We start from the raw sequence: 15,505 nt of genomic DNA on the forward strand, positions 1-15,505 counted from the left end.
AATATGTAGATGCTTTTCATCCCCAGGATTTTCACCAATCCAAATGTTCAAGTACTGCTGCTGCTTGTAAATTTATTTTGGGCTTCCTTGGTGGCTCAGATGGTAAAGCGTCTGCCTGCAATGCGGGAGACCCGAGTTCGATCATTGCGTCGAGAAGAAATGCAAACTGATTACTGGGGTTAAGACTTAAAATAATACGTAGATGCTTTTCATACCCAGGATGTTCACTTATCCAAATGTTCAAGTACTGCTTGGAAATCTAATTATCTAGAGCCGGTTAAATGAGACCCTTACTTAGCTCAACCAACAATTCTTTCCGGGACCCAGGGGACACGGACGCCCGATGAGGCCGGCATGTCTTCCCGCTCGTCCCGCAGCGACAAGGCCTGCCGGGTGCTGGGGGCGGAGTCCCGACGGGCAGCAGAGCCGCAGGGCCGCCGGCCGGCGCTGCACCCCAGCGTCCCGACTTCCTCCGCTCCGCTCTCGAGACCGGGGGGACAGGGCCGCGGGGGCGCGTCCCTGCGCGGTGACGTCACAATCCGGCGCCTCGGGGCCCTCCCTCAGCCGCCCGCCGCGCGTCAGTCTCCGGCCGCCTCCGCCACTGCGCCGCGCCGCCCCGCCCTCCGGCTGCCTCTCGCCGAACCTCTGCCGCGGGGAGCCGGCCCGGCCCCTGGAAGGGCCGAAGGGGACGCCGCAAGTCCCCGCGGTGTGGCCGCAGGAGAGCCCGAGCATGGACGCCAGCCGGAGAGGTAAAGGGCCGCCGTCGCGGGCGCCCGCCGGCTGCCCGGCCCCCTCAGGTGTGGGGTCGGCGTCGCTGCCGCGCGCGCGCGCTCCCGGGCCCCTGCTTGGTCGTCAGCGTTGCCTCCGAGCCCTCCACAAGCTGTCTAGGCCTCTCGCCGCTGAGGAAGCCTTGCGTGCGGGCTCCCCAGGTGCGCTTGTTGGCTCAGAGTTTGTTACTCCGGCCTCGGGAGGCCCTGTCCCCCTGAAGTCGGGCGGAGGCAGACCTCCCTGAGCCCCGAATCAAGTCCTCCCCTCGCTCCCTGCACTTAGGGGTGAGCTTCGGTCTCTTCATCTCGATCGTGGTTGTAAAAACACCCATGTCTTGGAGCTCTTGAGGATTAAATGCAGATAATACCTACAAAGCTCTTGGCACACTGTTAACAGTGTGTACTTAGGCAATACAAAATCCTCCGTACGGTAACCCCGCCCCCAGCCCCGCCCCCAAACTACACGGTAACCCAGGAATTCTCCAACCTCACAGTGAATATTGATTGCCTGGGAATCGTGTTAAAAATGCAGGTCTTGACGGCGGGCTGAGATTACGCATTTCGAATGAGCTTCCAAATGATGTAGTGTTACTGGCTACAGTTTCAGTAGCAAAGAACTAAGCCATTTTCACTATGTATACTTGCACTTGACTGAATACTCTGGGTTAAAATGGGCATCACTGTGGAACAGTTGGAACCATGTAACTGTAACTGTCTAGGAGTCAGCCCAACCCAAATAGTTTGCATCTTCACACTTTGTGAGCAGGGCAGATAAAGCAGTCTTCAGGCTTCTCCCAGTTCAGTGTTCGCATCTATTTAAAATTATACCTTTAAACCAAGCTGCCAGATGGTTCCTAGCAATGTCTTGCTTTGCATACAAGTGTGCCTTTATTATGTAGTCATCGATCAAAATAAGTGCTGTTCTGAATGTAGGAGATAATTATTCATTGATCAGCAAGCTGTATTTTCTGACAGTTTACCATCTAAGTTCCAGAAAAAGCAAACAAAAATACGTTTATGGTTTTCAAAAGTTTTACCACAGAAGCTAACATGACTCTTGCTGTATACTGGAAACTATTCCGAAATTATCTCGAGTTTTAATGCACAAAACATCTTGTACATTGATTTCATGTTGAATAAACGAAAAAAATCATAAATAACTTCCCAAGGTCCAAGTAAGTGACATAACAGACTTTCAATCCAGGTATGATAAAGCAAAACCTTAGAGCAACTTAATTATTTCATGGTAGAAATGGGAGCATGGGAAAGGATATATGTAAAAATTAGAGTATCATAGACTTAGTAAGTCTATTTGTTAATTAGGTTGTTTTTAAAATCAGGGAGAGGGAGAGGGTGGGAAGATTTGGGAGAATGGCATTGAAACATGTAAAATATCATGTATGAAACGAGATGCCAGTCCAGGTTCAATGCACGATACTGGATGCTTGGGGCTGGTGCACTGGGATGACCCAGAGGGATGGTATGGGGAGGGAGGAGGGAGGAGGGTTCAGGATGGGGAACACATGTATACCTGTGGCGGATTCATTTCGATATTTGGCAAAACTAATACAATTATGTAAAGTTTAAAAATAAAATAAAGTTAAAAAAGTAAAAAGCTTTCTGTTTTTATAACTTACCCAATTTAACTAGCTCCATTTTTAGGACATTATATAATATATAGTATCAAACATTGCTTTTTATTGAGCTTTTAAGAAAAATGTAATACTCAACAGAGATCTGAGGTAATTGTTAATAGAAAACCATAAATAAATTTGGCTAGAGCTAAAATACCTAAGGAGACATGGAACAATGGACTGGTTTAAAATTGAAAAGGAGTGTGACAAGGCTGTATATTGTCACCCTGCTTATTTAACGTATATGCAGGGTTTTTGAAGTCCAAACCCCTTCCCTCAGAACAGGACCCTTAAAGAGTTAAGTAAGTTGAAATGAGGTGGTTAGAGCTGCCCTCATCCCACCTGGGGCTTCCCAGGTAGTGCTGGAAGTGAGAGTGTTAGTCACTCAGTCTTGTGCGGCTCTTTGGAGCCCCATGGACTATAGCCCACCAGGGTCCTCTGACCATGAAATACATAGAGAGTACATTATGTGAAATGCCAGGCTGGATGAATCACAAGCTGGAATCCAGATTGCTGGGAGAAATATCAACAGCCTCAGATATGCAGATGATACCACTCTAATGGCAGAAAGTGAAGAGAAACTGAAGACTTGCCTCTTGATTAGGGTGAAAGAGGAGAGTGAAAACTCAACATTCAAAAAACTAATATCATGGCATCTGGTCCCTTCACTTCATAACAAATAGAAAGGTGGAAAAGTAGAAGCAGTGACAGGTTTCCTTTTCTTGGGCTCCAAAATCACTGTGGACAGTGACTGCAGCCATGAAGTTAAAAAATGCTTGCTCCTTGGAAGAAAAGTCATGACAAACCTAGACAGTACATTAAAAAGCAGAGACATCATTTTGTCGACAAAGGTACATATAGTCAAAGCTATGTAGTCATGTATGGATGTGAGAATTGGACCATAAAGATGGTTGAGTGCTGAAGAATTCATGCTTTCAAACTGTGGTGCTGGAGAAGACTTGAGAGTTCCGTGGTCTGCAAGGAGAGCAAACCAGTCAATCCTAAAGGAAATCAACCCTGAATATTATTGGAAGGACTCATGCTGAAGTTCCAGTACTTTGGCCACCTGATGCAAAGAGCCAGCTCAGTGGAAAAGACCCTGATGCTGGGAAGGAAGGAAAGCAAAAGGAGAAGGGGGCAATAGAGGATGAGATGGTTGGATGGCATCACCGACTCCATGGACATGAGTTTGAGCAAGCTCCAGGAGATGGTGAGGGACAGGGAAGCCTGACGTGCTGCAGTCCTTGGGGTCACAAAGAGTTGGACATAATTTAGTGACTGAACAACAAAATGCACCTTTTAAATTGATTAGATTTCATTACCTCTGATGATTTTAAGAGCACAGGGTACTAAGACATCTGAAGTTATTTATCTTTTATTGTTTATGGCCTCTGACATTGTGCTCTCTCACTTCTCTGTATATACCTGCTTTTTCTTTTTCTGTGAACTGTAGGGAAACACATTCATTAGGAAGGAACTTGGAAGGAATAAACTGCATACAGGGAATAAACTACATACTTCTTAGCCTGTTTCATGTGATATAATAGTAGCATGGAGCATGATGTGGGTACTAAGCAATTTATATTGATCAGGACAGTGTAATGGTTAAGACTCAGGAGCCAGACTGCTGAGGTCTTGCTGCTGAGGTCTTGGGCAAATGACATGTCTTACCTCTTTGTGCTTCACCTATACAGTGTGAATAATGATAGTACCAATCTCATAGGATTGTTTTAAGGATTAAGGGAGTTTCTAGCTACAAAGTGGTTAAAAGGTTGCCAGGTACACTTAGCAGTATTCAGTAAGTGAATACAAGTGAAGAAATCCAACTCAAATTGGTTTAAGCAAAAGTGGGAATTTTTGAGCTCCTGTGGAGAAGAGTCTAGGGAGGGTAGAGCTTCACACATGGTTATATCCCAGTGCTCAAGCAGTGTTACCAGTGATCTTCTTTAGTCCTGGTTCCACTTACCTCTGTGTAAGTTTCCTTCTCAGGTTCCCATTGCATGGGGCAAGATGGCCACCAGTAGTGTCAGGCCTGTTTACGTTCTAGGGATTTCCTAATAGTTCCAGTAAAAGTCCCAGGACTGTGTCTCATTGTCTGGACTAGGGTCACATAGTCTTTGCTGATTTAGTCACCATAACTGGCCAGTTTGGGATGATATGCGCACCTCCGACAGTGGGATCCTCTTGAACCAGCTAGGCTAAGCGAAGGGAGGAGTGGTTCCTCAAGCAGGTTGAGGTCGTGTTTTCCTCAAAGGGGCACTGGATTCTGGGTAGGCAAAAAGTCAGCAATTTTTTCCTCTGGAGAAATAAGATTTGTTTGAGAGTTTGGTGGTTAGTTTTCTCCTTTTATATTTCTATATGCTCCTTCGTGACTGTCTTTACTACCAACTCAAGTGTTACCACCTTGACTTCTCTTGTCCTAAGTAAGTTAATGCTTTTCCTTCTTGCTCTCTGACTTACAGTGTAGATGGAGCTTCTTGGATATTCTTATCTCAGGTGGATTTTTTGTTTGTTTCACTGTCTTCCAGCAGGATTTGTTCTCTCATCCTGGATTTTAGTTCTACTGACTTGATACCTCTTTTTCTGTTTTCAAACATCCATATTTCTTTCAGACTTTGACTGTGTCTTCCCCACACCTTTATAGCTTATAAAGCAGAATGACCATTTACCCATTTAAAACGTGGCTTGGAATACACTATATTTGCTTGTTGAATTCCATTAAACTCTGTGACTCAGCTTTCCTATCTTGGAGGTTACCCTTCAAAACACAATCACTTTTGGGGGACAGAAGTTGTTTTGTGATGAAGTATATATCTAGTTTTCTGATAGCCCATCTTGTCTGAAAGGTGAGACACTAATGTTAGGGGAGATACTAGTTTTCTGTACCCCAGTGTTCATTACAGCACTATTTGCAATAGGACATGGAAGCCACCTAGATGTCCATTGACAGATGAATGGATAAAGAAGCTGTGGTACATATATATACAATGGAATATTATTCGGCCATAAAAAGGAACACATTTGAGTCAGTTCTAATGAGGTGGATGAAACTAGAGCTTGTTACACAGAGTGCAGGAAATCAGAGAAACAAATTTTGTGTACTGATGCATATGTATGGAATCTAGAAAGATGGTGCTGATGAAATTATGTGCAGGGCAGCAGTGGAGACGCAGACACAGAGAACAGGCTTGGCATGGCTGGTGGGGGAGGAGGGGAGAGCAGGGTGTGTGGAGAGTGACGTGGAGACACGCATTACCATAGGTGAGATAGACAGCCAACGGGAGTTTGCTGTATGACGCAGGGAACTCAACCAGAGCTCTGTAACAACCTGCTGCTGCTGCTAAGTCGCTTCAGTCCGACTCTGTGCGACCCCATAGACGGCAGCCCACCAGGCTCCCCTGTCCCTGGGATTCTCCAGGCAAGAACACTGGAGTGGGTTGCCATTTCCTTCTCCAATGCATGAAAGTGAAAAGTGAAAGTGAAGTTGCTCAGTCGTGTCCGACTCTTCTCGACCCCATGGACTGCAGCCCACCAGGCTGCTCCGTCCATGGGATTTTCCAGGCAAGAGTCCTGGAGTGGGTCGCCATTGCCTTCTCCACTGTAACAACCTAGACGGGTGGAATGGGGAGGTTCACAAGTGTATGCCTGTGGCTGATTCATGTTAATGTTTGGCAGTTTACAATTGCATAAAACAATTGTATGATTCATGTTAATGTTTAACAATTTATAATTCTGTACAGCAATTATCCTTCAATTTAAAAATATAAATAAAACATATAAATATATATAAAAAATTAAATATAGGATGTTTAGATAGAATCCAAGCAGGAGGGTAAGTGGATTGGACTAGATGAAGCTTAAGACATCTTTAATCATTAAGTTCTGACATTTTTATGTACTTTTATATAATAATTTTATAAGTTACTAAATTATTCTGTGAGAAGATCACTTTTTTAAAATTATTTTTAAGGACAGACCAGCCTATGATTAACTAAAATAGTTAATATATATATATTAACTCAAAATCTTATTGATTGTATCTCAAAATCATTTAAAAACCAACAGGTCAGTGATTTACGGAATAAAGTCAGTACATTCTCAAGTAACATAATTGATGTGTTTATTATTTTATCGAGTGAAACTTAAGTCTCAAGGGAGAACTTTTTAAAAAATAACTTATTTTCTTAAAAAGAAAGCCTTTTATCTATGGCAGCAGGATTTTTATGTGATATATTATTGCTGGTTAGTAATTGAATTGATTGAATAAATTTTAAACAATTTTGGTAAAGATAAGCTTATGATTTTTTATGTGTTCAGTAGTGTCTTTGTCAAAGTTGTGTTTCATTTGTCCTAATTCATGTTTTTTTGTTAAAAGTCAGAGCAACCTCTGTCCTTCCCACATTTGATGCATCATGCCTATTTAAAGGACACTTGAGCACCAAAAGTAATGGTAAGTGAGGTACTTAAAATGGTAAAAGATGGTTAAAAGATTGACCAGTTGTGTTTCCATTATTTGTAAATTATATAGCATGATGAAAAAATACTTCATTTAATCAGTATTTGAACTTCATACTACTGCTGTGCTGCGCCCAGTCGTGTGCTGCTCTGTACGACCCCATGGACTGTAGCCCGCCAGGCTCCTCTGTCTGTGGGATTTTGCAGGCAAGAGTACTGGAGTGGGCTGCCATTTCCTCCTCCTCCATACTACTACTTAGAATTAAATATTGCAAGAATTCCTGAGACTAGAGAGTGTAGGAGTCCATCCTGCCCTGGATGTGGCCCTGGTCGCCTCCTGCCCACTGTGGCAACTCCAGCCCAGCTCTTCTGTTGCTGGCAGACTGCCCTGGCTGAAGGTTTGCCTTCCTTGTTAAAATGGTGATTAGCAGGTGGTTAAAGACACAGCACTGAAGAGGAAAAGCCAGGCAGAGAAAAAGAGCACTTGAAAAGTCCATTTTGTATCAGGAACAAACACTTGTCCAGTTGGGGCTCTTTATCCAGTTGGAATTTCTAGATCCTCTGAAAGGAAAATCAACATTCTCTAAGATGTTCTCTAAATCTATATTCTGTAAGATCAAACATCTTAATGTTTTCACATTTTAAGGACTTTAAATTTTAATGTACATTTTAAATATTTTATAATTGTAGCTTAAAATTTTTAAGCCTGGGTTTTTGGTCAAAATAATTGAAAGTCTTTTTTTCCTTATTTACATGAAAAATCTTTGCTGCCGATCCTCCAAATGTAAAAGAAGAATCATTTTCAATTACTCACTTATTTCTTGGTAATAAAGCACATATATACACATGGAACTAGAATCATAAACTTCGAAAAATAATTTTTAAATAAAAATTTTGAACTAGTTTTAAAAGATACATAGAAAAACAGACTGAAGAGCAGTATGTCATTTACTAAGTTTTTTTTTAAGAATATGTTGCACAGCTGGTATAGAAACAGTGATTGTAAGTATGAGATTGCTTTGGTTCGCATCCAAACTATGTCCTTTATCAGCTGTGTGACCTTGAAGACGTCACATTCCTGTGCCTCAGTTTTCACATCTATTAAATGGTGATGATAATGACTAAATAAGTTACTGCATGTAAAGAGCTTAGAACAATATATGCATAGTACCTTTTCAGTAAATGTTTTTAGTAGTAGTTGTAGTATCAGTGTCAAGGTTATCATTATTGCACATACTTTTATTATGCATAGAATTTCCGTAGAAGGATACACTAAAAAAGTAGCAAAGTTTACTTCTGGGAGAGAACACTTAGGGTCAGGGCAGGAAATTCACTGCTTTTCAGTGTATATGCCGTTTTAGCTGCATTTTTTTTAACTACGTGTATGTATTATTCTCAAAAACTGTTTAATATTTTTAAAAGTTATGCCTGTGTTTATGTTTATATTTTATATGTTTATACTTGTATATGCATGCTTAATTCTAAGATTTCTTTTAACAGTTCAGATGAGGTCAAGAAGTTTAATGTCATCTAGTTTCTTTGTGATTGTACTTGTCTTAAGGTTGTCCTAATACTTCCAAAAGAATGCAGTGAACCGATTCGTAGGTCTTGTTTTCAGGTATAAAATTAGAAATTTTCGTCTCAGAATAGAATCTTCATCTGTAGGACTTGTTTGATTTCCCAGACCAGTGTATTCAAATGTTAAGCATGATAACAGTATTTTATCATCAGGCAAGCAGCTAAATATTTTTAGTTACGAGATTGAGAGCTGTCAATAAGAAATAGTTTTGTAAATGTAATGGTAGATATCTTCCAAAATCTCGTCCCAAAACTCTCAGGCTTGTAAAACTTAGAAAGGTTTGATTGAACCCAGAGTAGTCAGTAGCTCGTCAGTTGTCATTGCAGGATGACAGCCAGGACACAGCATCACAGATACAATGCCAGTGTCTCCATGGTAAAGTTCAGAACATTTTATAAAAATGTACTTAATGCTGAGTAACTTGTTTATCTCATGATGGATTTTAATTAACTTTAAATACATAATGATTAAGTGTGTTTTAATTTTTAGCTTTGTGCACTGACTCCTCCTCTCTCAGACTAAGTACCCTCCAACTGGTCAAGAATCACATGGCTGTTCACTATAATAAAATCCTTTCAGCCAAAGGTAAACATGTGCAAATGTTACTTTCTGTACCCAGTTTAAACCCTTCTCAGCTTCACTTCTAATTTGTGTTAATCAAAATTTGTGTTAATTCAAAAATGAATACATTATATACCTGTGGGTTTGTGCTTGGTGTAGTAAAGTACCAGCTACAGATTCTATGCACCTAGCAAATTCAGAATGCCATTTATTAACTGTTTGAATCTAATGTCTCTGTTTCATTTTACCTGTGTTATTCCTAATATATTTTTGTGATTGGATGCTGATCTTAATACTGTGATTAGACAGTAATTTATAATCTGTTCTTTTTAACACATTCATTCTTTTACATATTGTCTATGGTGGCTTTTATACTAAAAGGCAGAGTTGACTGGTTGTGATGAGGTTCTGTGATCCTGCAAAGCCTGAGAAATGTACTGTCTGTTTTTTCACAGAGCATGTTCACTGACTTCTGGTACAGACCATTTCAGCATTTCAGCAAAAACTTCTCCCTAGTCCTTTGCAGTCACTCTCTTCCCTCCAGTTCCTGGCAACCACTGATCTTTCTTCACTATAGTTTTGCCTTTTCTAGAATTTCATATAAGTGCAATTATACAATATATATCATTTTGGATCTAACTTATTTCAATTAGTTAACACTCTTGAAACTAATCCATGGTCAGTATTTCTTTCTTTTTTTTTGCTAAGTATTTAGCAAAAATATTTAGTGAATATACCATAGTTTGTTTATCGACGTTCACCAGTTGGTGGACATTTGGGTTATCTTGACTCATTTTTGGCTATTAGGAATAAACCTGCTGTAAACGTTCATTTAGAATATTTGACCGTATGCTTCCATTTCACCTGGATAAATTTATTTACTAGGAGTGGAACTGTGGGGTAATATAGTAAGTGTATGTTTAAGTTTATAAGAAACTGCCAAACTGTTTTCCAAAGTGGCTGTCGTTTTCGTTTCCGTCACTTCCACATCCTCACTAGCACTTCCCATTGGCAGTCCTTTTTTAGCCACTCTCTGGATATGTAATGGCATCTCATAGCATTTTAGTTTGTATTTCCCTCATGCCTGATGATAAGAAGCTCTTTTTTCCTTTTTTTTAAATTGAAGTATAGCTGACATACAGTATTACGTTAGTTTCAGATGTACTACATGGTCATTTGACATTTGCTTATGCTCTGAGATGATCGGAAAGGTGAGTCTAGTAACCATCTGTCCCCATAAAAAGTTAATTCCTGTGTTTTTGATTCTTTCCCTTAGGCCATGTATTACTTATTTGTGGCTTATTTCATAAAAGGAGGCTTGTACCTTTTAATCCCCGTCATTTTATTTTGCCCCACATTCTCAGCTTCCTCTTTTTTGCCAACAGCATTTACTCTCTGTATCTGAATCTTTTCATGTTGTTTGTTTTGTTTTTCAGATTCCATATATAAATGAGATCATACTGTATTTGTCTTTTTTGTCCAACTTATTTCACTTCCAATAATACCCTCTAGATCCAGTAATATTATAGCAAAACACAAGATTTCATTTTTTGTAGCCAAGTAATGTTCCATTGTGTATATATATCACGCCTTGTTTTTCTATTCATCTATCAAAAGATACTTAGATTGCTTCTATATCTTGGCTATTGCAAACAATGCTGCAGTGAACATACAGCATATAGCTTTTCAAATTAGTGTTTAATTTCCTTCAGGTAAATTCGCAGAAGTGGAATTACTGACCCATACGGTAGTTCTATTTGTAACTCTTTGAGGAGCCTCCATACTGTTTTCCATACTGATTGTACCAGTTTAGAATCCCACCAGCAGTGCATGAGGGGGTGCCTTTTCGTTGAGCAACTTTTCTTATTCTTATTTTCCATCTATGTATCTTCTTTGGTGAAATATCTATTTAAATCTTTTGCCCATTTTTTAGAAAATGGGTTGTTTGTCTTCTTAGTGTTAAGTTGTGAGAGTCCTCTTTATATAAATACAGTCCTATGTCAGATACATGTTTTGCAAATATTTTTTCCCAGTCTGTGATTTGTCAATTCATTTTCTTTATTTAAGTTTTTATTATGAAATAACTTTAAACTTAACAGAAAAGTTGCAAAAATAGTACAGAATGTCACAGAAACCCTGCATCTAGCTTTCTCTGATATTAAGATTTTATATAGCTATAGTACAATTATTAAAACCAGAAAATTAATATTGACAGTATACTATTAACTACAGACCTTATTTGAATCTCAGCAGTTTTTCACCAATGTCTTTTACAAAATTTTTTATTTTACCATTTGAATAAAGTTTTTAAAATTTTGGTTAAGTTTTAGCTTCTACACTGTTTCTAATCCATTTTGAATTAGTTTCTGCATAGGGTGTTACATAAGGATCAATTTTTTTGCCTAAAAATGTCCCAAGTACCATTTGTTGAAGAGATTGTCCTTTCCTCATGGAACCGCCTTGGCACTTTTTAAAAGATAATTGACTATATGCAAGGGTCTGATTCTAAACTTACTCTTCAGTTCTGTTGATCATATGTCTATTACGACATCACACTGCCACAATCACTGTAGCATTACAGTGAGTTTTGAAATCAGATAATGTCACTGCTCTCATTTTTTTCTTTTTTTCAACTTGTTTTGGGACTCCAGTTACTATATTGAGTGAGTGACACAGGTAGGTTAAGTCAGTGACACTCAGTACATTCGTTTTCCAGTGTTCACTGTTTCATTTTGAATAGTTTGCATTGCTGTGTTCAGATCCACCTGTGTTTCCTTCTGCAGTATCCAGTGAGCTGTTAATTCTAACCAGTGTGTTTTTTATCAAGGATATTTTTCATCTCTAGAAGTAGCATACATATCAAAACAAGGAACTTCCAAGTTCTGGAACCTCTTGTGATTTTGACTTTTGATAGTTATTGTCGTTTATAAATATTAAGAATAGTATTAAAGCAAGTGATTATTCTCTTTCAGCTGCAGTAGACTGCTCAGTTCCACTAAGCATGAGTGCCAGCATCAAATGTAAGTAATTTTTAACATACTGCCTTTTTAAAAAAAAAATACGGTAAACTGCACACACAACTTAAAATGTACCTTCTTCACCATTTTTAAGTCTACAATTCAGTGACATTAAGCACATTCTTCTTGTGGTGCAGCCATAACCACTGTCCATTTCCAGAATTCTTTTCATCTTGGCAGAACTGAAACTCTGCCGGGTTTGTTGGGATCAGTGTATCCAGGGCAACAGGAAGAAGAGCTGCATAGCTGGTGTGAAATGAACCAGCTGAAGAGTGACAGGTGCTGAGGTCATTGAGAAAGGTCAGAGAGGTGCAGACCACGCGGGGTTTGGCCACGTGCAGGCACTGGGGCTTTCACTCTAAATGACACTGGAAGACATTAGAAGGCCTTGAGTAGAGGAAGAGGAATAGCCAGTTTCACTTTAAAAGTGTTTCTCCGGCTGCTAAGTTGAGAATAGTCTACAAGGGGCAATGGTAAAAGCAGAGTGACTAGTTGGGAAACTAATTCAAGTGAGAAATACTGGTGGCTTGGATCAGAGTGCTTGTGAGTAGAGGGTGTGTGTGTGCACATGCTCAGTCACTCAGTCCTGTCGAACTTTTTGCGACCCCCATGGTCTGTAACCCACTAGGCTTCTCTGTCCATGGGATACTAATTGTGCTTGTAAGCAGAGAGAGTATGAAATGGATTGATTCTGAAAACTTTTCAGATGTCTGTCAACAGTATTTCCTGATGAACTGGATGTAGATAGAATATGAGAGAAAAAGAGGAGTGAGTCAAAGATGACTCCCAATGCTAAAAAGACAAGAGTTATAATTCACTGACGTTGGAAATATAATAGGAAGGTATTTAGGGGAGGAAGTGAATCAAGTGAATCGAGAATTCAATCTTGGTCATTATAAGTTAAAAATAAATACCTATTAGAAATCCAAGTGGAGATGCTGAGGAGGCAGTTGGAATGCAAAGCCTGGAGCTCAGGAGGAGGCTCCAGGCTGGAGATAAACACTCAGGAGTTGGCAGCATACATGGTATACTTACAGAGGTTTTGTTTTTAGAATTGAGACTTAGTTAGTGCTTATTTATCCCATGATACTTTCTGCCTGCAGTCAGTTGAGACAGTTTTCTTTATGATCATGTAAATGAAAAAAATTGTGATGTCTAGAAGAACCACAAAGATTATCATCACCACATTGAAGTATAGTTGATAATCATTCCTTTGTGTGTAACATAGCTGATGTGCATTCTAATCAGTACAAACTTACTTAGAAATAGGCTTTATAGTAGACGTATTTTCAGAAAGAAATGTCTCTGGTCTTGAGTCATGTCTGTTTTTATAGTCTTCTGTCAAAGCAGACAACTGAATTGATAGTTTCAGTTGGTGTCTGAATTAGGATGTCTCTATACTTTGTTGAATTGTTTAAGTAATTCCATATTCTAATGCATTAGAAAGGCTTTCCTTTTTATGTGTTTAGTTTTTGGCTGTGCGTGGGCTTTCTCCAGGTGCGGTGAGCAGGGGCTGCTCTCAGCGGGGCGCTCGGGCTTCCCTTTGCTGTGGAGCACAGGCTCCGTCGTTGTGGCACGTGGGCTGAGTTGCCCTGCTGCATGTGGAATCTTCCTGGGCCGGAGACTGAACCCGTGTCGTCTGTCTTGGCGGCAGATTCTTAACCATTGGACCACCAGGGAAGTTCTAAGAAAGGCTTTACCTTTTATGGCAGTTTTATTGACAAAGAATTTTCACACCATAGAATTTATGGGTTTTTACTAAGTTTACAAAATTGTGCAGTCATCACTACAAACCAGTTTTAGAATATTTTCATCATCTTAAGAAGATCCCCAAAATGGTAGCTTTGCAGCTGCTTCCTCATCCCACTCCGAGACTTGAAAGCTGTTAATCTGTTTTCTTTCCCTGTACATCTGTTTATCAGTCGATTGACACTTTCGCTGTTTGTTCTTTGACCATAATAAATAGTGCTTCTGTGAACATGCATGTACAAGTCTTGTGTATGAATGTAAAGTTTCATTCCTCTTGAGTATACACCTGAGAATGGCCTTAAAAGTACAGTTAACTTTTTAAGAGTCTCCCGAACTGTTTTCTGAAGTGACCATAACCATTTTACATTCTTGCCCCCGACATATTAGGATTTCAGTTACTCCGTATCCTTGCTAACACATTATTGACTCCTTTTTTGATTAATAACCATTTTAGAGTATGAAGTACTGTCTCGTGATTTTAATTTGCATTTTCCTCATGATTAATGATGTAGAACATTTTTATATGCTTATTGGCCATTTGTATTAAATGTATCTTTAGTAAAGGTCTTTTCAAATGTTTTGTCCCATTTTCCCCCCAAATCAGGGTGATTTGAAACTTGAAATTATCTTGTCTATCAAGTTGAGATACATTCCAATTAAAAAGCATATGTTAAATTTAAAATTTTACATGAAAATACAAGTCATTTAATTTATGGTTAGACTCTTTAAATCTTTTATTTTTGGCTGCACTGGGTCCTCATTGCTTTGTGCAGACGTTCTTTAGTTGCCGCGAACAGAGGCTACTCTTCGTTGCTGAGCGCAGGCTTCTCCTTGCGACGGCTTCTCTTGTAGAGCCCAGGCTCTAGGCCCTTGGGCTTCAGTGGGTGTTGCTCACGGGCTCAGTAGGTACAGCTCGCGGGCTCTAGATACAGGCTCAGTAGCCGTGATGCACAGGCTTAGTTGTTCTGTGATGGAATCCTCCCGGGCCAGCTCGAACCCATGTCCCCTGTGTTGGCAGGCCGATCGTTAGCCACGGGGCCACCAAGAAAGTCCCTCACCTTCTTTTAAACTCTGAAACTGGACTAGCTTTCATTTTGCTGTTTTTCAGTCTTTGAAAATGACTCAGTACCTGACTTAAAGCTCACTACAATGTGAAACCACTTTTTTGGTTTGTATTTGCAAATGAATAGCAGTTAAGAAAAATGGAAGCAGTTATCCTAATTAAAAATAATATTTTAAAATTTAATGTCATTTTTGGTCATATAAAACTTAAATTTTTATAACATGATGATATTGTCAATAGTGTTTCATTTGTAGGGGAGTATATGAATGAATTCAAGCTCTGCATTTCTAACCTTTGTGTATCTATATCTGCTAGCAGTTGTTCCCTTGAGCCCTTAGGCTTAATCAGTTTGTCATATCTTGTTTGTGCTCTTTGAATAGTTAATCCATTTGAAGTTTCAGAAAACCATATGGATTTTTATTTACATATCAGTAGTGTAAACATTTTTAGCAAGAAAAAAAGTACTCTTTCTTGGTCTTCAATCATCAAAAAATTATTTTTTCTATTTTACTCTGTACTTCAAAAGAATTTTTTCCCCTCAGATGCAGACCAACAGCGAAGAGAGAAACTCAAAAAGGAATTAGCAAGGTGTGGGAGGGGGCTGAAATTTACTAAGACTACAGTGCATCCTAAAAGTCATTCCAGGTCATTACTTAACGCTCTACAAAAGGTAAGACAGC

General features: G+C 39.6%; 1 protein-coding gene across 4 annotated transcripts in view; it reads left to right on the forward strand.

Moving 5' to 3' along the window:
- Positions 1-563: 563 nt before the first annotated feature.
- SPATA7 (spermatogenesis associated 7) overlaps positions 564-15,505 on the forward strand; it is a 36,153-nt gene continuing 21,211 nt past the window's right edge. For 2 of the 4 annotated variants that reach the window (XM_061429639.1, XM_061429640.1), the window contains exons 1-5: positions 565-749; positions 6,777-6,851; positions 8,925-9,020; positions 11,969-12,016; positions 15,368-15,495. In XM_061429639.1, coding sequence (XP_061285623.1) covers positions 731-749; positions 6,777-6,851; positions 8,925-9,020; positions 11,969-12,016; positions 15,368-15,495 — 366 coding nt within the window. In that variant the 5' untranslated portion in view covers positions 565-730. Of the gene's footprint in view, positions 750-6,776; positions 6,852-8,924; positions 9,021-11,968; positions 12,017-15,367; positions 15,496-15,505 lie in introns of all 4 variants that reach the window. The other 2 variants (XM_061429641.1, XM_061429642.1) reach the window with 2 other exon arrangements.

The sequence above is a fragment of the Bos javanicus genome, chromosome 10 (assembly GCF_032452875.1).
Source record: "Bos javanicus breed banteng chromosome 10, ARS-OSU_banteng_1.0, whole genome shotgun sequence".
NCBI lineage: Eukaryota > Metazoa > Chordata > Mammalia > Artiodactyla > Bovidae > Bos > Bos javanicus.